Source organism: Prenolepis imparis, unplaced genomic scaffold (genome assembly GCF_030444845.1).
Source record: "Prenolepis imparis isolate NDT839.2.m4 unplaced genomic scaffold, iyPreImpa1.0 SCAF_1, whole genome shotgun sequence".
NCBI classification, from domain to species: Eukaryota; Metazoa; Arthropoda; class Insecta; order Hymenoptera; family Formicidae; genus Prenolepis; species Prenolepis imparis.
This window is the reverse complement of record NW_028141159.1, coordinates 17386852-17413145: the sequence shown is the minus strand read 5'-3', so window position 1 is coordinate 17413145 and position 26294 is coordinate 17386852. Positions and strand designations below refer to the sequence as shown.

Below are 26294 nucleotides of genomic sequence, written 5' to 3'. Positions count from 1 at the left end.
GCAGAAGGGGGGAAAGGCGGGATAACAATATTGGCCTTTTATTCGTAAAAAATCTAGTATTCTTGTGTAGGTATTATATTTCGAATATAGCTTTTGCACAGCCTTTGTATCCTCTCTATTCAATTATTCTCATATACGAAGATTCATGTCGATATTAACAATAAAGCATCACAATATCTTCTTAAGGATATTTCACTGGTATTTTTAATAGTTTCTCAAATATCCACATCCTACGATTAAATCGCAGCGCGTGGCTTAATGTTTTTAATGAGGTGTAAGTTTACGTAATTTCTTAATTACGTCTTAATTATAACATGCCCGATATATCTCCAAATATTTAGTTCCACGTTTCATATTACTTGTGTTCTTCGTTCGATTGTTCGTCGAAGAATAATTCGATGCGATGTTTTCGGTATTGTTTATTCAAGATGCGATAGAAAGTCCCAACTAAAATCTAAGATTTTAATTTAAGCATAGAGAAAAAGGACAAAAAAAAAGAAAAATTTTTCCATATCCCAATAAGGAAGACACAGAACACACACACGCACACACAATTATGTCTTTTGATAATACCTATACATACGCGTATCTGTAGATAGTGAAAGGACGATGGAGAACATTAATGTTTGTAATGCAAGAGTACGTTTTAATGCCTAACTACGATCACTATTATTTCGCCTACTTGCTGAAACAAGTCACAAACTCAAAGACTATGTATATACCGTATAATACTCTACAAAAGTATGCTTTTTTTGCATACCGATATATATATATAGTACAATCCCATACCTAATATATACATAAATATATACATACCTCAAAATTATACAAAATTTCCATCAAATCGTATTAATTTTTCAAAAATCACAATCTTTGTACCCAGTTCGTGTGCAATTCATTAATTTTCCATCTTTATCTCATTTCGACTTGTCCAACACAGAAACATTTATAACGCAAACGAATTGGTGTACAAATATTTGTAATATATCTACACATTTCTTTTTCTTTTTAACTGTACATTATAAGAGTAAAGAAATTTTGCTTGTATTTTAAATGTTAATTTAATACTGCCTTACTATTTTTTTTACGTGTATTAATATAATATGTAAACTATATTTTGTATACATAGCTCGTATCAAAACTCGAAATTAATGTTACATATACGTGATTGAAATCAAAATATATACTTTCTTCTATAATGAAAATCTTATTGTAGGGCTTCAGAAATATTTGAATGGTTAAAATATTACATCTTGAAATATGTATTATTTTCCGTGACAATTCGCTTCTGTACCCACTATTGATTGATAAATGTTTACAAGCGATTATATTAGATCGAATTTTTACTAATCATTAACAAAACGCATATTCAAAACATAATTCGGTATTTCACCTTCTTCGCAATATCTCACTTTCACATAGTTATTAAGATTGTAGCATTGTTTGATATCAAATATCTGATAACGCTCAATGTAATATGTGATACCATGGAATCTTAATCACTTTGCGGACATTAGTAATATTGTTGTATATTATATATACATTATATAATAATTTCATAATGTTGCATTATATTATTATGTATAATTCTATAATATTATATGTATATTTATAATATTATATATATATATATATATATATATTTCTTTTTTAATTGCAAAGTATAAATTATTCCGTAATATCACAACTACTTGAGAGTTTCATAGACATGCTATTCAACTACGTATGGACTTTATATACTCAGCTATATACATAATTATAAATATCGAAATAGCAGTTTTATTCATATATTTGCGTTTATATTTTAATATATTTGTTAAATTTAAAGAGTATTTCTTGAAATTTCAGTGAAATACCAAATCATTAAAATTTAACATTAGAGGAGTAATCTTATCAATACATTCTCAACAAATTGACAATTTAGCGAGATATAAAAATGAGAAACCTATATTATACAAAAATGTGAATAAAATGATCTAAAACGAGATCAATAGTCAAGATATAATAGATTTTTTCTTTTTTTAGTAGCTATTTTAGGACCACACACTACATCTGTCTTTATATGAGAATAATAATAATAATATTTACATCTTGATGTAATGATTTTTATATTTTAAATGCAAATGATATTGTATCAAACGGCTGTGCAGATGTTGTTGACTCTTTACTCGCTTTTTAAATAACATAAGCTTCAAAGTTTGAAAATATCTACTAAAAATTATTATATATTCACAATTAATTATTGTTTGCAATTCTAAACGTGGGTATATATAGCATTTTGCTATCAGCTATTCGTGAAAGATGGTGCAATACAATAATTCTGCCATTTAACAATTTCCTTTTACGCATTCACACAAAATAAGTACTCCAATCAAACATTTTACAATATTTTCTTACTTCATAAATTAATTATATAAAAAATTATTAATTTAACTATAACACATCTGACGTTTCATTTTAAATTGTAGTACCCAGCCTCCTTAAAAACGCTTCATTTTATTACGTATTGTAAGTCTATTTTTTATTTTAGCTTAGGAAAATGGTCTCGGCTTCTATCATGTCATAGAGCGTAGAAGAATTCCAGATATGGCCAAAGCAAACGACGACAATCGTTTACATCCATGGGATGTATTTATGTGGCTTTTTTAAACATATTGTTCGTTCCTGAACATAGTGCGTCAAGCGCATATATAAATTATAATTTATAGTTTCACGCAGGAAAAGTCAGTCGAAGTTTACTTCCCTATTTCTTGGGAAATTTATTTTGTTGTCCCAGCAAACCATAAATCAAAGTCAATGACCGACTAAGTTTTTTCTTCAAATGTCACTATGACTGTTTAATTGTTATTCACACTGGACACTCATCATCAGACATTTCGGTTTTTGCGTACATTATCGTGAACACATTGGATTCACTCACTAACCACTTGTCTAAAATATAAAATTTTGCAATCAAGTTCTGCGATTCATTTTTAACAAATTTTTTCAAAATGTTAATTATTGATATCCATATCCAAATTATTTTCAAGTTTTATTAGTGAACAGTAGTGAGATAATTGATAAAATATACTTACAATTATATCACAATAAAGGAATCTCCGTATTGATGCGTCACTCAAATGCTACAAATAAGAAAAGTATTTTTATCTTCCCTGCGTTTGATAATTAACATATATTAAAAGCCATATTAATAGCGAAATTAAAAGAGATCTAAAATTATGTATTACGGGAAGGAGATCTAGTATCAGCTTGATTTGGCGCTCCATCCATTGGTAAGCGTCCGCTGCATACACTTCCACTTGATGGATTGTAATTGAGAAAGTCCCAAATAAGTATTGTATCATCATGAGAGGATGAGACGATTTGGAACTCGTCAAACTGAAGACGAAATACGCGTCCAGTGTGTTCCTATAAAAAATAATAATTGTTCAGAATTTAATACAAATTGTTACTGATGAATATAATAAATATAAAAGAAAATACAAAAACATGTCTTACCACCAAGGTACGTAAACATAATGTACTAGCAACGGCACGAGGATCTAAAGCTGCTACCAAATCCCAAACTTTAATTTTTCTGTAATACAATAATAAATGTGAATTAGATGGTAAAATATTTTTTCTCGTCATGTTTGAAAAATTATAAAGTAAGGCAAAAGGCTTTTAGTTCACTTTTAAATTATCAATGTGAAATTTCTTGTACAAATAACATGGAATTATTTAAAATATTTTTGGGTTTTTGTTCATTAAAACTATATCATAAATAAAATTTGTTAATTTTATTTTTCTATAAAAGAAAAAAAATAAGAATTATATAAATAATAATAATCTCCAAGTATATAATGTAAACATAACAAATTTTCTATACAGTTGCTAAAATGATTGTTACTTTTACATTACTTAATGCAAAATTAAAATCAAGATTAAGATGTAAGATTTCCATATACGTACCCATCATAAGCACCACTGACGATGTGTTTACTATCAAATCGAATGCATCTCACTAATTCCTCGTGTCCTTCTAAAACACGTAGGCATGCGCCACATTCGATATCCCACAGTCGTATAGTATTATCACTACTACCACTAACTACTAAGCGATCCCTATATTGCAAACACGCTATACCGCGCTTATGTCCGTTCAACGTTCGCACAAACTCGCAATTAGATGTATTCCATACTTTGATAGTCCTATCACCACTAGCAGAAACTATATATTTCTCGTCAAAATCGACCACGTTCACTGCTGCCCTGTGTCCCACTAAAACTCTTCTTAATGCAATCTCTGTCTGCGATGTCATATCCCAAACCGCTATTGAACGATCCTGTGAATAATATTTATTATCAGTAATAATCTAACTGCGAATTGTGTGTGAAGATTAAGAAATATATAAAAATCCACTATTCTTTCTCAACTGACCTTGGAGCATGTAACCATCATGCCGTTGTTAAATCTAAGATGCAACACCGCCTCACAGTGATGAATTAGCGTATTAACCATCTCGCCTGTATTAGCGTCCCAAACTCTCACAGTGCTATCCGAAGAACCAGATATTATAGCCTTATCATCGTATTGCAAACACAGCACAGAACCTGTATGTCCCGTTAACACTTTAATGCATTGCAGAGTATTTCTATCCCAGATTTTAATCGTGTTGTCACGGAGCCCAGAGACTATCTTCTGATCATCGTATTGTAGACAGTAAACACCTTTCGAATTCTCGCTACGGCAATTAATTCTTTGAAGATTGAATCGACCCATTCTCCAATTATTTTCTATACTTTCGATATCTTTGACAATTTTTGGATAAAGAGATCTATAGAAATTATGATTGGGAAATGCCTCGCCCGGTTTCGGTTTAAAGAGGTATTGTATCCTGCGAAAAAATACATAGAAAAATGTAAATAAATATATTTATACATTTATTATAATTTGTAAAGATTTTATGCACATATATATATCATTATTATCATCATCATTATGTATCGAGAACTTATCTCATAAATCTACTCACCATCCTCTCCTTTCGGCCAATCCTCTCCAGACTGAATCCGTTCGAACTTTGCGTTCAATCAATTTTTTCCAAAGCATTCCTTCGCTGATTACTCTATGCCATTCCTTGCATACTAGTTCTGCAGAAACAAGTGACTTAGCGTCTAAGTATGAAAGTATACTTTCTGCAACGTGGTCCAATCCTTTTTCTGTAAAATACTCGATATTGTTAAAGTTGAAATACGATATACATAAATATTGTTAAAGAATATGACCGATAAAAATATTGGACATATAAAGCGTAAATATTTAATTACTCACTTGGTAAAAGTGAAATAAAGTCTCTCTGCAGCATCGGTTTGAGATACGCGTTGATGTGTCCATGCTGATAATGGCACATTCGTGCTAACAGCTGTTCGACAAAGTGCACTTGTTCCGGCTCACTCCATCTTTCAAATAGCTTCATACAAATTTCTCTTTCATGTCCATACTGTGTGGCTACTCCTGTAGATGGTTCCTTTTTGCAACTCGGATCATACAGTATCGTCATGGGATACTGTAACAGAATATTAACAATTACACACACTTTTTTCTATATTATATAGTTTAAAATATATTGTAAATGCACATCGCGTTTTATGAAAAATTAGAATGTAATGTATACATGATGATATGTAGATCTCTTTTTCATTAACAATAAATTAAAATTAATGGAGATATATTCATTATCAGACAGAAATATATTCATTATTTATTATTACATTTTTATTTACGTTCAATTATCATATATGTAAATCGTTAAAATGTAATATATATATATATATATATATATATATATATATATATATATATTTGAATTCCTTTATATTTTTTATACACGCATGTAACGATATTTATGTTTACTATATCACCGATATGCTGAGTAATCGGGGAGCACAAATAAATGTGACTAAGAATATCACATCGTACAATGTGCATTATCGTATCGGTGCATACATTGTTGTTTCACGATTAGTCGCCTAAATGGTATGCATTGGAAATCGACAAATCGTGCGAAGCATTCGTGCTCGAATACGCAATTTCCAAGAGAAAAATACCCAAGATATTCAAGTTATCGCACAAATATGTCTTATCAATATAATTATGAAGTCAACTGTGTAGCTCAATCAGTCTTACATTATTAGCGAAATATAAATTTCAAAAATAAAGAGCAAATATTTTATCTAAAATAAAAATATTTGTATTTTATCCTACTAATCAACAGTTAATCTATATAGAAAAAAAAACTAGTGAAAAATATAAATAATTGAATAAAGAAGTTAAAGTCTTTTAACTTTTTTGTTTTTTCATAAACTAACGATTATCGATACTATTGTAATTCGATCGTGATAGACAAACGAAAATACAAGGATTTTACATTAATTGCTTTCCCTCCATTAGAAAGAACAAATAAAGATAATCGATTTCCTGTCAACGTGACGCTCTTGTTAATCTCACTTATCTCTCGAAATAATATATAGATAAATCTGAAAAGTCACAATACGCCAATCAAATTCTACAAAAATCATCAGATAACTTATCTAGAACTCTCATAGGTATCGGATCGGTTCAAATAAAATATAAAGTGGATATATCACTTATGGAAACATTACCAGGTAGCAACAAATTATTGATACAAGAAAAGACATACATGTCATAATGATTGAAAAACAAAGTAAACTATTTATTTCAATATATATTCATTTAAAGTAAACTATGTTTTAAAATTCTGCAAAAAAGTACACGTCGACTTATAAAGCGATCTGATAAATGTAGAGTTCGTACATTTGCTAGAATCGTGGATGTATCTTGAGACAGAGCAAAGTACCGGGTTCTTGACCTCTCGTATCTCATAGCTCTTATAAATTAATTCGTTTACGTGCGTCCTGGTTTGTGCCGAGCATCTTGTTTTCCTCGTTAATGTCATATAATCGTCCGTGATCACATTTCAAGCAATACACAAACAGATATTTCAATTTTAGCGAATAATCGTCTCAATAAAAACGCGCTTTAAGATTTTAGCATAAATTTTAATTGAAATTAAGCAAGATCCACGCGTATGTGATCGATTTGTACACAAATATAAATTATGATTGCATGAACGAATAGTGACGTTGACAAAATACGCGAAGTAAATTTATGCCATTGTCACGTAGCATTAAAATTGTTCACATACACATATGCCATTCAAGTATGACTAATCAAGTTTTACACAGAAATTCAGGCACGTGGCGTAAATGCGCATAAGATGCACTTTTCGCGAAAGAAAGCAGTTTGCACTTTCACTATTTTTATGTCATCTTATCGTCGATATTTGTCGCCAATGTCCGATAATATTAGCCGCAAGGGATATCATCAAGAACATCTTGCCGTATAGATAAAAATAGAATGTAAGAACGCGTAAGTATTGATCAAACCTAATCCTTGCATATTCTTTATCGAGGTTTTTCTATCATATATTTTTGCTTACAAAATTTTCTATTTAAAAAACAAAGAGAGCAAATCGACAAAATAAATATATAACGCGTACATTTTAATTATATATTAAAAATATTATATATATTTTTGTAATAAAAATTATATATTATTTATTATTAATTATATATATATATATATATATTAATTATATTATAAAATGTATAATATGCGAGGATATGATAGAAAATAATGTTCTTTTTTGCTTACAAATATAACTTTCAACTTGTCAAAATTTCGTGCTTATCAGAAATTATTTATCATCCCGGTATTTGAATTCGATTAGATCAGATAATTTAAATGAATGTGATGTAACAATTCATTACCATGCCAACACATTACCGTGCTAATCTAATTTCAAGAATATCGTATTTAACGTCAGAACGGCAAATTGCTAGAGGCAATTCTGTGTTTTGCTAAAAAAAATTAAGTCCTACGACGTACAGTCACGTATATCAATGCCATTAAATTATGGATTTATTTCTTTAATGTATATCTGATTTTTGCAATATTATTTCTTTCTTTAAGAGTTAATTCTTCCTTTTTAATTTATACTCCGCACATATATTATTATTAATTTTCTTCTAACACTCAAAAGGCTTTTCCCAGTCGATTGAGCGTCATCATCCTACGTAAGTTTACATAATTTTTCCTATGCAACGAAGCTTATTAACAGAATAGCGATGAATTTATCACGGAATCGAAAGGTGTACACATACATACAAACACAGCGAAACTGAGTGGGCGAGTGTATTTTTATAAACGATGGATTACATTTACGCGAGCGGAGAAAGTGCATCCGCAAATGCAACAAGCAATGCCACATTAGGAAGATGTTCAACGCGCACAATTGTGTGAGAGCAAGACTTTACTGTCAAAAAAAGCGGAAAAAAACTATGCAAATGCCAAGTTAATCTTATTGTTAGCATTTTCACATTGTTTCTCAACTCTGTCTGGCGCAACATTTTCTACAAGATATCCAAGAATCGGTGAAAAATGGTTATTCCTCATGAAATTTGATTCTTTGCCAGCAAAAGTGTTTCTTGTATCTTTCAAATTATAAATCCCTAAAAATGAAGGATTTTTTGCCTAAACTAAACTTTGAGGACAAAAAATTAAACAATGAATATATAAATTCTGAATTGAATTTTAAGATGTATAACTGCTTCGAAAAGTTGCCGTGAAAAAAGATGTCATCGACATTTTTGTCAAGATTGATTTAAAATTTCATAAGAAACTACTCTATATACGTGCTCGCTATTCCGGAACGATTCTAGGATACCTTGTTGAGCGTTTCTTTGTCTATAATATAACCGTATGTCATATATGCCATCTCATGTAAATGTGTCACACGAGATATGCAAGAAAATCCCATTTTATACGTCTAAGACCAGCAGACGATTTGCAGTCTGCGTAGAATAATACGAAATCGTATATATTTCGCGCCTGACCTACTTGCCGCGGCGTCTCCCCTTCCCCAGGAAGTGAAAACCATCATAAAAGACCCATATCGCGTTAAATACTCGTTAATGAAGACTATGAGCTCTCTGCATCGCAGAAATGGCTAGAGAACAACGGCGAACGGCCAGCAACTTTATACGTCCCTAAGAACACAAACTCGATCGAAAAGCTTATATAAGAAATTCATATATCCGACACCTAAAAATTTCGAATTTTACGGCGACTTTCTCCATTATTTTCGGACTAAAAAAATACCACTTTCTCCTGGAAAAAAGAAACAAAACGTCATAAAATATTAGGACATCTCTAGGACACGTTGTCGAAATATTAAATTACATGATGAGTATTTCAAGATCTTTTAAAAGATTGTTTAAAAGTAGATGATTTCTTGGGACGAGAACTGTATATTATGATCGTGATTTTATTGTATGGGGACCCCCCTATTGAAAGACAGATCCCACGGCAGTTGTCCCTTATAGTGTTATTGTAACACGAAGAGACGAGCCTAGCGGTGCGCGCGATCATCTGAAAACGCTTCGAGTGCTCCCGGTATAACGGTATCGCGAACTCGTGTCGAATCTACGCTCTCCTGATTCTTTTGTCTTCCTGGATGTCGTCCCCGTGTGCCTGTTGCCACGGCTAAAATCTACAATATACACTGGGTGTCCGCTGACTGGTGAATCGATTGACTTTTCTCTTCTGTCGAGAATAGAAATCATTTTTTTTCGAAAGTTTCAATGGGTGCAATATTTTTAATAAATGTGACTCGAATCTTTCTCTTCTTTAAAGAATTTCTTAAAGCAGAATATGTCCTGAATAGGGAAATTAAATTTAAGTAATTATTTCCTTTCCTTTTCGATTGCTTATAGAAAATTTTTATCTGTCAATATCTATTTTAAGGAGATATATTTCAATTTTCGACAAGAAACATTGTCACGTGTATATCACATTCATTTATTATCCAATATTTCTATATATAAAACACTGAAATGAGAATGCAATCGTTTACAAATATTATCTTCTTTAATGTAATTTTAATTTTATTTTTTATTTTTACTTTAGATTTACTATTATTTTTATTTTATATTTAATATTATTTTTTTTATTAATTTTATTTTTATTTTTTCCAATTCCATTTTTTAATTTTTTTCAGGTATTGATTATTTAATATCAACGACACATGTGTATTTATATTCTCAGTATATTTTAAATAGAAACTGCCTGTCTCTGGCAATTGCAGGTTTTATTTCGATGAAACTTGATCGTTGTCTTTTAATGCTTTGAATGCATTTATAAGGAAGTGTAGTGTCGCAAGACCGAAATGTACGCGGATGTTTCGCGGAATGAATCGTGAAACAAGTTTTTGTGTACCGTGAATTCGCTCGTCTATTCTGGCACAAAGAGGTCGACAACTTCTGAAGGTTTAAGAGAAGCGACCGCCGGAGATCGTGACGTTAGAAAGCGTAAAGAGAACATTAAAATTAACAATGGACTCTGACACACCACACAAATATTCGAGTATCTCGAAGCTAGATAGATACCCAGGAATTTCAAAAGTGCTTATCGATTTATCTTTTGTGAAAGGAACCGAAGGATACCTTATCAAACATTTAAATAAGATAATTGTCCCTAAAATGATATACGGTCAAAATCGTAAATTAAATCATTTGAAAGGAAAATTTTCAAATTTTCTGAATAAGATATATAACTTGAAAATATTTATACTTGTAGATCTCTCTCTCGTGAAAGTCTTCCGAAAATAAAAACAGAGAGGTGTTATTTATTACGAACAAAGAATCCATCTCTTGCATGCTGTTGCCGATCCCACGAGTACAGGGTCAGATCACGATATTTCTCGCAGTGTTTCTTTTATCTCGGGCTACGAAACCGAAAACGTTTGTGACGAGGCCTAAAAAGGAAAGACACCTCCCGCTTGACATTGCTCGTGCACGCGGATTTATCCGCACGCGTCATTACGTAAAAGCCTCGGAAGGGCACTGCAAATTTAAATCAGCCATATACACACACAGCACACGTATACTTCCTGATTGTTTATTTTATCTCTCACTGACGTACGAATGGATTTCCGTCTCGTGGTAAATATGGGGATACAGGCAAGGTACACAGAGAGAATTTTCTCTTATAATTTACCCTGAAAATCATGGTAATCGTGGGATAATATGGTATGGAAAGAATTTTATGAGAATTTATCTGATTAATATTTATCACAATAAAAATAATAATATTTATCACAATAAAAATAATAATATCTATTACAATGAAATATAAAATATATGTTTGATTAATTTTACTATGAAGTTTAGTAAAATTAATCAAACATGTTTTATATTTTATTGTGATAAATATTATTTTGTTAGATATAAACTCATAAAATTCTTTTTCCCACGATTACCATGATTTTCAGGGTAAATTATAAGAGAAAATTCTCTCAGTGTACAAAATCTAAACCGCGCTTCACTCGCGGATGGCGAAACGGTGGATCCGCTACCGTTATCATGAACGCGCTTTTTTGACGTTTATTCTCGTCATCTCCTCTCGCATATAAAGTTCATTAACATCGATGACCTGTCGAGTGTGTTCACGGTATTATTACGACTCGGAATAAAATTGAAACGATTGTTACTGAATACGGAAGTGTATATCCTTTTGGAGTCTACGGTCCCCTATATGGTATAACAAACATGTGTCCGGAAGATACTTTTATAATGCTCTTACCGACAATAACTTTCAATTTGAATTCAATGGGCTTAGTAAGAGCCAGACACGGATATGGTAGTGCGTCAGTTTCAAAGAAGAATTAATTTTTCTTGAAATTGATTAACGCTGTATACAGGGTATAAATATTTTCTTGATACGATACCAAGAAATTGAAAAATAAATCTTAATTCGAGTTTCAAGGAAAATTAATTCTTCCTCGAGCATCTGGTTCTCACTAGCCCATTGGATTCAAATATTATCACATTGGGAACCTTATTAAAGTTAATTAATAACTTTTAATAGAATGGTTACGATAAATAAAATTTTAGAAAAGTAGAATTTTGTGTAGAGTGTTAATTTCGAAAGAGTAAAATCTTCCTAAAAAGTAGTTCAAAGTCTCGGTGCAAAAAACTGATTTCTAAAATTGCTACAATGTTGCATAACTATGTGCAATTATATAAATCATTATTATATTACTGGAATAATAATAAGTAACATTTACTACATTTCTTTTTCTTGTGCAATAAATTGAAACATCCTTTACTTAAAAACTGCGACAAATATAATTTTATTAATAATTAGAAAAATGACTTCTCTACATTATCTGTTCATAAGCTTTCCAGCTTTTATTGATCGGATTTTAATTTATCTAAAAAGGAAAGAGAATGGATATACATATATATTTGACGATAAGATTACGGAAATATTCAACTTGAAATATCAGCTTGTTACATCGAGTTAATATACTCGAGAATAATAATGTCCGAATCCGTGAATATTGACGTATGTAGATAAATTCGCGCGACCTTCTTGCTCAAGGATCGCAATCTGTTCCTCTCTTCCTCTCTTTCATTCTCTATCATCGACAGACTGATGTTTGAAAGCCCGTCCGTTGATATTCTCTATTGAAATATCGTTATTATCCATCACTGAGAAATGTACGGAAATTACAAAATGTGCTAATCTAAACAACTATGAAAAACTCTCCTAAAAAATATGAAGAAATCGAGTCAATTAAGATTAAAAATTAACACATTAAGATATCGCAAATGTATTTTGTTAATCTGTATATTAGAAAATAGATTTTTTTAATTACACAAAGATCTAATTATATCGAAACGAGAAACAACCAGATATATGAATCGAAATATTTTCATAATTACAGATATAGAGAAGAAAGAAAAGAAGAGATGAATATGTTTTGGATAAAACTTTGAGTCAATTTTGCGCTATAAAAAACTTTAAATATTTGTATATTGTATAAATTAATATAGTGTTTATTTTATCTTTCTCTAATCCGCAAAAATAGAGATTTTTGCACGTATTTTCCATTACAGGAAGATTAAGGAACGTGTGTGATATGATTTATGAACGCAATGAGCGTAGGAGGGACCATCGTCTAAGCGCGGGATAAAAAGTCGTAGGTGCACTTCCGGTGCATCGTGTTGCAACAAACGTATGTCATTATGAAGAATAATGACTGTCATCGCGTACGTTATCCACAGAAGTGTCTACATGCTCGTGAAACTATCACATACATGCATATACAAATTCAAGGTGCGCGTCATATGGATTAATTACGAGCGATTAAATTGCTGATCAATCTGTTGCAATATTCGTTACGCGAACGTTAGGATCAAACGAGCAAAATATGCAAGTAAACATTCGAGAGATTAGTAAAACAAGAAATAAAAATCGACATTTATATATTATCAAGGTGTCTATTCAAATCTTGTAAAAAAATTCCCGGAGAATTCCCTGATCTTCCAGGCTATTTTCATTTAAAATTCCAGGTATAATAAAAAAATTTGTAGATGCAATTTTTTAAAATAAGTTTTCTTTATTGTATGCGCTTTCTAATATTTTCTATTCATACGATTGCAAAGTTATCAAGGGTGCAGCATTTAATATTGATTTATTAATTGTAAAATTAATTTAGACAATAACAAAGTGCGATATATCACTATATGTAAATGCTAAAAATATACAAAATATAAAATAAAATTATAAAGCAAAAAATAATGATTAAATTATTATTAAATTTATTAAATAAATAAGGAATACTCTAATTTATTTAAATATTATTAAAAGATTGAACAACTTTCTATAAAACTTACATAAAATCTTGATATTAAAACTAGATTATCAATAAAAAGAATTACATAAAATTTTAATAAAAACTAAAATATTGCAAAAATATGTTGGGTATATGTTTCTTAAGTAAATAAAAGTAAAATTATCAAAGGGGTAATTTTTTAAAAAATTCCCTGAATCCCAATCAAATTCCACGAGAATTTCCTGATTTTTCAAAATAGAATAAAATTCCCTGAAAATGCCAGGTTTTTTCAAGGTTTTTTCTCAGGAGTATACACTCTGTATATATTATAAAAATGTCACACGTGTCATATATACATATATATATATATACGTATATAAATGTCGATTTTTATTTCTTGTCTCATTTATCTCTCGAATGTCTACTTACATATATGTATATATAATATTATTATTGTCACATTAGAACTAAGGAAATTAGAATTAAAGAAATTAAAAAAAAATTCAAATAATGAAAAGATCTGATGGAATTAATTATCCATATATATTTGCCCTTCTCTCTTTTAATAATAAATAGGCTGAAATTAATGAGGCAGGAGAGATTGTGTGCACATGTGCGTGCAAAGACTGTCCTTGTATGACGAGAATCGAGGAGCGTGTTTATCCTTGTATAAAGCAAAACGATCAATTTAAACACCAGCTATCAAGACTCTCGGTATTATCGTCGACGCCTTTTTTCTCTCAGAAAAATGAAGAAATTGGATAGAGGAGAGTGGTGCACCAAGTCAAAAGTCGTGACGGATCGAATGGAAGTGAACCAGGAGGGGTTGCTAAACCTCTCGAGAGACGAGAGGGGGCAGAACTAAAGCATCGATTGTGTATAGCGCGCCTGGAGACAATTGGATTCTAGCTAATCGTGTCAGATATTACATATTCTATTCTATTGTCGTTATTCTCATGTGAAATAAACGCAATTAAATGTTAAAAAGAGGGGGGATTAAAAGCCGGCCGATCGAAAATTGCCATCTTTCTACGAATGTTCCGAAATAAAAATCGATACCTTTAACCTGCTGACGTAAATGAAGAGTCAATCACGGTCAGTCAATTAACATGATTGGCTATTTTGCTCGTTACGCGACTGATATCGTATCTATATATATAACGCGGCGTCTAATGAATGTCAATTATAACACCTAATGTATACATATACGTCATATCGTACGATCGCTCGACAATCTGTAAAAGGCGTCGCGTCATTCAGAATTTAAATGAAAAGAGAGAGAGAGAGAAGAGGGGACGCGAGTTTCGCGAAATGCGCGATTTGCATTCGCGATTTGCAAACAACAGCCGTTATAACAAGCGTGATGACAACTAGACCTCACGTCGTCCTTCACGTCAATCGACATGTAAACACCCGACCACCAGTCCGTTTACTCTGTATTTAAAGGGAGACGAAGAAAATAAATGTTTAAGAAATTGAAAGATTTTTCAGGAGGAAGAAAAGATGCGAAAAGAGCGCGATTGCGACTTGTCAAACGCGAACCATAAGCCTGAAAATAATTTCGCCATGAAAGTCGAGCATAAGACGATCTTCCTAATTGGAGAGATTCCGTTAGATAGATAGATAATTGTCACAGATTGACAAGCATAAACAGGTGTAATGAAGGTGTATTAGATGATCATCAATTCTAATCTTTTGTCCTCCCGTCCTCTCTCTCTCTCTCTCTCTCTCTCTCTTTCTTCGTTTAATATAAAAAATAATCACCCGCGACGCTCTCAAACGATTCAAGTTTGACCTCGAATATCTCGGGAAGTAAAAGCACGTGCAGTCAACGGACGGACGATTCGGTCGGTCGCGAGGAGGCACAAGATGGCGATAGTTTTTTTTCGCGACGTGAGGAAACGTCGCGCGGACAGATTGCCCAGTCATTCCAAGTCATTCACTCACCTGCTGACTTGTGTTCATGTCGTCGATAATCTTGTCCGTTTCCATGTTGATCATCTAACTCGTGCTGACGAAACGTCCGCCTCTTCGTCGAGCGACTCTCGGCAACTGGCGCTCCCTACGCTTTTTCGCACCAAGTTAACGCGTGGCTCTTCTAGGGGACGAAGAATTATGTATACACGCGAATCCCTCGGAAGAATGGCTGACTGGTGAAAGAGGCTCCACGTCGAGAGCGACGCGAACCCGCGTCCTAGGCGGGTTTCAATCGCTCTGGCGCGCACGAGCGACGAGGATGACGGCGAATGACGCTTGGCTACGAGTCATGCATCGCACAGGAAGTCGGCGGGGACAACATTTTTCACACCAACACAGCAGCTCGTAAAATAACTATGTGTCACACCGGCGGTCCGCAGCGGTTGCAGGCGTAACTCTCCACTCTCTTCCGCGCGTCGCGGTGACGTATCCGGGTCTATCCTCGCGAGATATCAATCTCCTTCTTTTCTTCTCCTTCGAGACTTCGAGCACACGATCGCGATCGACAAACTTGCTCGTGGCGCAGACAGTGCCGAACTGGGCCGAGCGAACCAACGAACCAACGCGAACGACCGACCGGACAAGACGATCACGGACGCCGACACGCCGACTCCGAGAATGCGCAATTCGTTATGGCCGGGAGCAGGATCCCACGATTGGCCGACGCGACGATATTGCGGTCGGAGAGATGTGGCTTTGCTTTGGTGCGTGCGATAACGCCTGTCGACGCGAATCGACTGCTCCAACATTGCGTTCGTAAATCTATCTGGTCGGTGCAGGTAGCGTTCGATTGACCAATCAGGACAGAGGGATCCTTTTGCTCCGATTACTCCATCAGACGCTGCTCTATCGCGAGTAGATTTCAGTCTTCGATACATTCAAAATGGCGCCTGATACGCGCCATATTTCAATCTATAATAATTCTCTTTATGACTTTAGTTGCACAAAATTTACAAATTATTAATGGAGAAAAATCTATCACTACATTAATCCTTCTCGTTTGTTAAAAATATATACTATATCTCTATAATTAAAATACTTACATAATTAATATTATCATTGAGAAAAAATTGAAAATGTGTAACTGCATAAATTCTAGAGAATGAAAAAAATAAAAAGTATGAATGAATACCTTTGTATCGTATTTCTAATACTCTATTTTTAATACAACTGTTTGTGTTAATCATATTTTCTTGCATATATGTATTGAAATAGCTATCTTAAAGATATAAGTATAAAAGAGCGGAAAACACAACATAGATGATACAACTAAAACAAACAGATGTATAACATGTACACATTTTAATATATTCAAGGATCTTATATCGAGATATATTCTCTTTTATGTTGATACAGGTTTCAAAGGTTTTAACCAAAAAATGTCAAATATGATTAAAATACTTTACGCGTATATAGGAAATAGCCTCCACTTTTATATCCACTTAATCTGTTCGTTCTTGTTAGATTTGATGTCCGATTGATTTTGTAACGTAAGTGCAGTGTATGGCTTATTACAGTATGGCGAATCTAATGGAGGATAATAATGTCTGTAGCAAATATATGTTAAACAATAACCTATTACTGATCCTGCCGCTACGTCTAAAAGAAGTTATAAATTAATAAAAAGATAGGATCAAATTATTTCGACAATAAAGTTGTGTACCTTGCCAATGATGATGATAATCACATGTTCTGCTTAATGCAATAGTAAGAGCGATGCAAAGCGGCAGAAAGAACGTGCACAATCTCCACGATTGTCCTTTTCCTGCCAGACTAAATGTATGTAGCTTTCCGGCTAGATATAAGGAGATGAAACCAAAACTAGCGAACGCAACTAGAAGATAAATTATTCATATAAACATCCTAGTTAGAAATGTATATTATCTTATTGTATTATTTTAATCAACTGATACGTTCACACAATTAAAGTTAGGAAAAAATTTGTCCAGAAAAGAGAAATGTTGTATTTGGAAATGTGCTGACGCAACATTAACATACATGAGGAATGTCCACTTGGGAATGACTTCTTTCCATCTCTAATAACAATCGGATCTCCAGTGCACTTAAATGTCGGATTTATTTGTCCATCTGGAAAACACCGCCAGAAGAAATCTGGTCTTGGACGACCTAAAAGTAGCAAAGAATTAAGTATAAATTATTTGACAAATTTATGTTATAAATGTATTATTATATATTTGTTAATTTAATATAAATTTATTCAATGCGCTCTCTCTCTCTCTCAAACATTTTATAATCTAACATTTTGATAATATAACATACCTACTATAAGTTTTAAAATATCTGTAATAAGACCGTTAAATCCTAGGGCTAATGTTACAGACAATACTGACTGTTGAAGATCAACTTTATCTTTGTGTATTATGAAAAAGAAACAAATAACAATAATCGGCATCATAAATACAAGAGGCTGAAAAAGAAGCAAAGTATTTTATCTAATATATGTATTATCTGCAATATATGATATCTTTTCTATAAATATATATATGCATATATACCCATAATACTGTGGTTGGAACGAAAGAGTCTGTTCTTGGGTTTCTATATAACCACAATTCGTTTTCATGAATTTTTCTCGTAAATGGTTCTGCTTTTTCCAGCTCCCTAAAAGTCATGAAATTCAAAATATTCCACTTGATTAATAGTCCACCATAATGATAAGAAAAAGACATTTAATGCTTATATCAACTCTATTAAAAAGATATAAAACATGTACATCAAATCTTTATTTTTCAGAAAAATATACTTTATCCATAATTATATTAATTAAATGACATATTATGTGTTATATTAAGAAAAATATATTAATATAACTCTAAAAATATAAGTTTCTGTGTGAAATAAGAATAATATATGAATATATATAATATGCACAAAATTGCACACAGAGATATTCTCGTCAATTAATATTAATTAATCTCTCATATAAATACTAAAGTTTAATGACACGTCACAGAGTGCTAATTTCGTAACACATTGATTGTTTATATGTACATCCATTAAATGTCAACTTACACGAATAGCACTGCCAGAAAGACACGTAGCACAACGTCGAACCAAAATCCCGCCGAAAGCTTAAGTCCGCGTAATTTAGTCATCTCAGTATATTATACATTTAAACTAAGATCGTGTCGGTTTCGCTGTAAAACAAAGGATATATATAAGTCATAACGTTAAACTTGAACAATTCATCGTGTAATAACGCGGCTCGCGTCGACGCGAATGATCGACGCGAAAGTGCAGTCGGATTTAGGACACCCGGTATTTGAAACGTCGATACTACATATGTAGGCAAATTATCGATAGTATCGAACGTCATCGATAGTAGTCGATAAGTCTCGATTATTACTTGGTCTTCTTTCCTTTTATCAAACTAACCTATACTTTATATGTCACATTGAACATTAAATTTAATTTGTAGAAGAGTGTAAATATAATTTGCAACAGCACACACTTTAGTAATGTAATTATCTGGTGTGGTGGAAATAAGTTTATACCAGTCAGCTGATCACTTTAGCACACAGTATATAATATTATGCAATATTCAGAGAATCCTGTTCTGCCAATATATATATAAGAGGTTGTTGTACAATATAATCTTATACAATAAGAGATTAGTTTAGAAGAGATTGGAAGTATCAATTGTATATATTTATTGTAGATACTGACGAATTTAGTTTTGGTGAACTAGAGCAACATAATGTTAACATCTGTATCTGCGACACCATCTACCTCTATGGGAAGTTCTGGCCTACCAAGTCCGACCGCTGACACGTTAGATGACAATTCAAATAGAGTAATGGTTTATTTACATCAACTCGCTGGAAATTACGAGATGGACGCTGATGTAATATTCAAAGATCATTGTTATGCCCGACCCTGGAACTGGAAACCAGAAAACATTTACGTCAAGCCTGTAAAGAAGTTGTTCTTCTCAAAAAGCAATGCAACAAAGTAAGACTATCAGTAATATCTAGATTAATCTTTAAAGTAATGTAATATATGAAAGATAACAATTGTTCTATATATAATTTTTTTTTATATCAACGATAAATATAGAAAGGATGAAGATATCGACGTGGAAGATATTGGCAGCGAACTGTCGATGCCACTCTCTGATTTAACTAAAACTCGACATCTCATGGACGAATTTCAACGTTTAGCGAGTTTTGCACGACCTGAGAAGGAGGAGGATTGGGAAGAGAATATAGATAAAACTTTATGGTCTTCGGTTCAGAATCGTGTATTCAGCAAAGTGACTCGGATATTGAGTTCGGAGAGACTCGCGAGATTGGCCAAGGCTAAGAGCTCAATGGAATCGATATTTCGAAGAACGTCCGTGGATATCTCAGCAAGACGATTTCGAGAAATGTTAGCGTCGACTAATTGGGATTGGCGATTGGCTCAATGGCTGCATAATTTATTATTCGAGCATCTCCCTCAAGAATACTTGGCAATCTATCTCGATATTTTACAAACTCTGAGACAAAAAATTCCTCAGCTAATCGATAAAATGATTGCGGTACAACCGAATATTAATGCTAAGGGAGGTTCCATTACATGGGAAACACTCGGATCGCTTTTGAAACGATCTTGGGATCCGGTCGCCCCGAGTTTGAACGGAAGTCGAGTCGTAAATATGATAATTTAATCACTAATGCATATTATGTTGTTATTGTATTATATCAAGTATGTGAAAAACATAATTGATTACAGAAAAAACTGCCTGGAAATCCGATTTTGATAGTAGTACCCTCCAGTATCACGTCGACCGTTTCTTCTCGTCAACATAAGTGGATCACACAGTTAGGATTGTTAGGCACAGTTGCTACCGTTCATACTCAAATGGGATTGGCAGCCAACAGAATGACCATGATGGTATGCATAGATCAATTGGTTCAGGCTACGAGAGCCAAGATACAAGACGTTAGAAGCGACTGTCCTGGTAGATCGATCATACTCGTAGGTTTCAATACTGGTGCGGCACTTGCTTGTCAGGTAAGTTTATCTTTTCTTATATTATTTCCTTCTCATTATTAATTTTTACTTACTCCATGGTGTAGATTGCGCAGATGGAACATGTAAATGCTGTTGTTTGCATCGGATTTCCTTTCGCGACCGTCGAAGGAAAGCGCGGTACGCCCGATGACATGTTAATGGACATTCGCTGTCCAATTATGTTTATCATCGGACAAAATGCCACTCTCGTTAGACCGGACGATTTGGAAGATCTCCGGGAGAAGATGCTGGTAGAAACAAGTTTAGTGGTCGTAGGCACAGCTGACGATTATCTCAGAATATCCACATCCAAGAAAATCCTGGAGGGTATCACACAGAGTATGGTGGATAGATGCATACTGGATGAAATTGGCGATTTTATCGGTAGCATTCTGTTGCAACCGAATCCGTTACCATTGCGATCCACGATGCCGACTACTTGCGAGAACAAGAACAAAAAGGAGTCTCACAAACGAAGAAACTCGACCAGCAGTTCCGTGGAAAGCGAACCTAATTCACCGACCGTGAAAAAATCCCGGCCGAATACGCCGGTATCCTCCGTGCCGTCAGTTGCGACGAACGCGACGACAAATTCACCTTCCAAAACTGCTACGTTCAGCACTCAATCTAATCTTGTACAGACGAGTGGACAACACACGAATCATACATCTACTCTGAAACGGAAGCGACCTACGAGCAATCAGAAAAATCAACTCGCAGAACCGAAGACTTCTAAGCCTCCTGCACTGGTAATTATTATATAAATTGTACATTTAATTTATAAGATATTTATCATTTATCAATACTTGATGGTACGTGCTAGCTCAAATATTCTCACTTGAATTTTTTAAGAGAAAACGAAGCATTATTTGAAATATTTATAAATGTATTGGCATATACTTTTTGAATATCACAATACTCTTAATAATTAATTATACATTATTTATTACAGACAAATATTAATACGGAAGACGGTATAACGCTCAATATAGGTACATTAGCGAGTCTAGCGCCGATAGGACCGATACGTTTAGCACCCACTACAAATCAATCCACGACCACCCCTACCAAAACGTCTAACACGTCCAAAACCACGACCGTCAAAGTACCGAAGATTATTTCAAATGTACAGCTGCAGAATGTTCCGAAGCTGAAAACAATAATGTCCACCAACAAGTCTTATTCGAATATGATGTCGAATAATTACAGACAAGTCAATGTAGCCGATAAGAGTGGAGACGCAAAATTAGTGAACGTTTTTACTACAGGAAATCAAATTAGAGTTAATACAGCTACTGCAGGTAAGATGCATGTTACAATTCGTTTATAAATTTATCAGTATATGTGTATAAAGACGTAACTAAAAATATTATTTTTCCTTCTCGATTAAATAGCGGGAAGTAGTAAACCAGCCTGTGCGACAACTGGCACATTGTCAAACCTTTTGCAAAGTGGAAAGAGCTCTATCGCGCTTACGAGTGGTGCATCTTCCGCCCGAGTGACGTCGGCTTCCAGTATCTTACTAACGACCACCAATTCATCGGCGAATAGCGTAACATCATCCACAACGATCCCCTCAAAAGGTAGATTACTATTATCTAATCAATTATTAAATAATTCATCTGAAACATAGCAATAAAGAATATATAGCTTATATAAAATTTACGTATCTACCGCCAATTAAGTGATTTGATGTTACAATTTCTGTTTTGTGGATCTATTGTTAGGATTTTTATTCTTATACAATCGAATAATATTCATATAGAATTTGATATTATATTTTCTCATAAAATGATGTTCTCCTTCAACGCTGCTTTTTCACTATTCGTGTATTTGTCACACAATTTGTTTGTGATCACGCGACCATATTAGAGTAGAAAAAAATGAGCGAAAGACAAAACGACAATTTTATTCTGTCCATCGTTAGAGTATCATTAGAACAAAAGTGCAAATTGAAGGGAAACTTCATAAGCACAAGATTTGAGCTTAACAACTTTACAACAAACAGTATTTAGCAAATTGAATACTATATACTTAATGAGAGAATAACATATATTTGCTACATTTATAGCTGTTAATTTTGAAAATTTATTTCTATTTATGTTTTTCAATTACTTTAATACAAATAAGTAGATCTACGTTTTTTTATGATACTTATTTAATGCAGCATATGCATATAATGAATATCGTATACAGTTAAAACGATTAAATTTTTTTATAATTTTCTCTCCTTTCTTGGTCTTTCAACAAAGTTTCGTATATACACAGATAACACATATTTTTATACCAAACTTTTACATTTGTACATAAAATGATACTATCTAATTTTCGAAATTGCGCGATACTACGTGTATTTCTGATACATAATAAACTGTATCAAAGAGAATAGACTAAAAATTCTCTCAGTTTCTTGTAATCTTTTTAATTATTTGATATATAAACTATAAAATTTAAAACAAAGCACATGAAAAAAAAAGTATTAGAAGTTATAATAATTTTATTACAATTTCTAAAATATTGCGTGATTAAATGTAATCAGTCTTCATATATGTATATATATATATATATATATATATATATATATACATATATATATTCATATATATTAATAATACATATTACAACTTACTATTATTTAAATAGTATTTTTATGATGAATTTTATAGACTTTAGATTTTAATACACGTAGGAGGAAAGGGATTAAAAGCTATATAGCACATATATATGCATGTATATACTTTAAATTATTGCAGGAATCATACATATGTATGATTATAGTGTTGTTACTTTTTTTTATTAAAATAGAATAATACCGAATATAATATTACTATGCTAATTGCGTATATTAAAAAAAATGAATTCTTTTGTTGATAAGAGAAATATATCACATAACAGTAGATTCCAAATTTATAATACATACTATTTATTTATAAACATTTGTTCACTCAATTCACATTTATTATGATTTTTCCCTGTAAAGCCAAAATGAGATCCTTTTTCCTAAAGCTGCTTAATATTAATTTGATATTAGACTTATTTTACTTGGTAAGAGCTTTCTTTCTTCCTTATTGTACATATATTTTCTTTAATTTTCTAGCTTAAGTAATTAAAAGTGTTTAACGAGACCATGTGCTTCTATTACTTTCAATTATCTTTAGACACAAAATTTCAAATACATGTATGAAACTAAGGGGATTTTCAATCTATCTCTTAATCGGTAACGTGAATGTAAATAGTTAATATATTTAGACATATATGCACAAGATATTAAGTCTTATAAATGCTATTAACACTTGTGGATGAGCGATAAGCATCATCATGGATCTTTAAGTACGTATTCAAAAAGAATATTGTAGATACAAATCAGGTTGCTTTTTATTTTGTACTCAATAAATATTTTTTTGTGACATATATATAATTCGAATTTGTTTAATTTCCAACCTTATAATCCCGTCCAATAAAATGAAAAAAATATAAACGATTAATCAATTTAGATAATGTGACAATGAACACAAACAATTGGTTTTGGGATGTTTAATTAATGCCTTTACTTACATCAGGTTTTGGACAACGACAAACACTCATAGTAATAAGGCCTTGCCCCAAATGTATTTTGTAAAAAAAATTGCCTAACACTCCTTGCTAGAACCTTTCGTTTCGAGTAAGATAGAAATCCTCTTAGTTTAAATTTCTATCTGTCCCCTACTGCCCTATTAGCATTAATATTTGGTATTAATTTAAGATTATTAAAATAATATATAATTTCAATATACAACATTAAATACACAAAATTAAGCTAAAAATATTATAAAATTGTAAAAGATATTTATAAGATTAAATATTAAAAACATAAAAGAGAGCGTTTTACAGTCATATATTCAATATGTTGGATGTGTGGAATGTTGCGTAGCATATAGTGTTGGAAATATCTTCAGAATATTGTTACATGTTAATATAAAATGTATATAATTTTACATCTTTTTGAGATCTGAGGCAAATACATACGTCTATATTTTGTAGCGATGGAAGAGATGGGAATAAGCAGTGACTCTCACTTAGTGGAAATATCCAAGTCGACACATTTACCACGACAAGGAGCCGCAGCCAATAGTACTGACAATTCTCATAATACGTCGTGCAGTAACATAGTCATTGTCGAGAATTCTCTTTCAAACAGAAACGCACCCTCGTCAGTGATAGTCCCATTTAACAGCCAAAACTCTGGAAACGTTTTGCCCCTATCCAACAAGCTGAAGCTGTCTCACAAGTCGATGAAGACGATGCCGAAGATCACGGTCAACGCCAACAATTTACAGAGACTTCAAAAAGGGAAAGTCGTCCAAAGTATTCAAAAGAAGAATATCGTTACAAACGATATAAATGACGATCTGGGAAATATATTGGATATACCAATAATATTTGCCAAGGACGATGACAATTTAAGCAGCATCGACAAGATACCGATAGTAACGCCGGCTAAGGAGCCTCAGGAAAGACCCAAATTAAGCAGCACCACCAAAGTGGTTCTAATTAGCAATAAGCAAGACAAGCAAACGCCAAATAAACCTGTTATATGTTCCAATATGCAAAATTTAAATCAGTTGATACTGCAGACGCGATCCCAGAATAGTGGCATCTCAGCGAAAAACAGAATACCGATAGAAAATCGTCTGGTACAACCCACTGTAAAATATACCAAGATCATTCTGGCGAAGAGAAGTTTGCAACCTGCTCAGCAGAATGAGAGAGGCGAACAACAGATGATTGCGACGACAAAAATTACGGAAAATATGAATGCACCTAAAATCCTGACCTTTGAGAAAGACGAGCATAGATATGTGCAAGCGCAATCTTCTAAAGCATCGATAAATTGTGATGATACTTTAACAGATAACGTACTTGAGATCGAGGATGCTATTAAGACCAATATCATCGAACGTAAATACGTGCCCACAATCGACACTACGTCACCTGCAACTCTTGACAATGACAATTGCAAGATTTTGAACGAAACGAAGCTGAACTCGGAACAGTCTATTCTCGACAATGCCAGCGAAATGCAACCATAAAGTATATAATTGTTTTATATGTGACATATATATATATAAGATCTTGATGATATGTTGTGCAATATGCGAGAAAAGTCTGAAAAAGACGCCTCCTCTAAAAAGCGTTTATATTATTTTAATAGGTCGATATTAATCCCTTTGAAAATACAACAACAAAAAATGTATAATACGTTAATATATTCTTAATATACAACAATGCATCTGTATAAAGTTTTAGGACTATATTAATTAAAAAAAATATTTTTTTAATTAATGTAATCTTAAAACTTTGTAGACTAATATTTATAATATAGTAATACTATAGTATTTAATATATTATTCATTATTATATAAGTCACACACTGGTTTTTAAGCTTTAATAGTGATAATTAATACGCGTACTTTGTTGTTACAATGAGATTATAATACAATCTATTTTAAGGTTTTATGTATTACATATGTATAAGAAATATGTGTGCGTATATATAGATTCAAAAACTTAAAATATTAT

General features: G+C 32.5%; 3 protein-coding genes across 4 annotated transcripts; 1 reads left to right on the top strand and 2 right to left on the bottom strand.

Annotated features, from left to right (window-relative positions):
* Positions 1-49: 49 nt before the first annotated feature.
* Positions 50-16634, bottom strand: Slmb (beta-transducin repeat containing E3 ubiquitin protein ligase slmb). Its single transcript, XM_083034265.1, has 9 exons — positions 15690-16634; positions 5315-5549; positions 5016-5202; positions 4421-4877; positions 3952-4325; positions 3499-3577; positions 3228-3408; positions 3075-3122; positions 50-2931 (listed from the first exon to the last, which is right to left on the bottom strand). The coding sequence occupies exons 1-8, from the start codon at positions 15741-15743 to the stop codon at positions 3112-3114; spliced, it is 1578 nt and encodes a 525-aa protein (XP_082890391.1). The 5' UTR covers positions 15744-16634; the 3' UTR covers positions 50-2931; positions 3075-3111.
* A 384-nt stretch (positions 16635-17018) lies between these two features.
* On the bottom strand, positions 17019-18996 carry LOC145934048 (phospholipid phosphatase 5). The gene is made up of 6 exons (XM_083034250.1): positions 18753-18996; positions 18236-18341; positions 18000-18147; positions 17718-17846; positions 17383-17553; positions 17019-17318 (listed from the first exon to the last, which is right to left on the bottom strand). Exons 1-6 carry the CDS (start codon positions 18833-18835, stop codon positions 17152-17154), a joined length of 804 nt encoding a protein of 267 aa, XP_082890376.1. The 5' UTR covers positions 18836-18996; the 3' UTR covers positions 17019-17151.
* Positions 18997-19082: 86 nt separating this feature from the next.
* On the top strand, positions 19083-26193 carry Rcd1 (Reduction in Cnn dots 1). Of its 2 annotated transcripts, XM_083034219.1 has the most exons (8): positions 19083-19317; positions 19399-19691; positions 19797-20370; positions 20454-20735; positions 20801-21484; positions 21688-22036; positions 22130-22318; positions 24756-26192. In XM_083034219.1, exons 2-8 carry the CDS (start codon positions 19438-19440, stop codon positions 25802-25804), a joined length of 3381 nt encoding a protein of 1126 aa, XP_082890345.1. In that variant the 5' UTR covers positions 19083-19317; positions 19399-19437; the 3' UTR covers positions 25805-26192. The 2 variants fall into 2 exon arrangements, with proteins under 2 accessions (XP_082890345.1, XP_082890353.1); XM_083034227.1 differs by lacking the exon at positions 19083-19317 and having other exon boundaries at positions 19431-19691; positions 24756-26193.
* Positions 26194-26294: the final 101 nt, after the last annotated feature.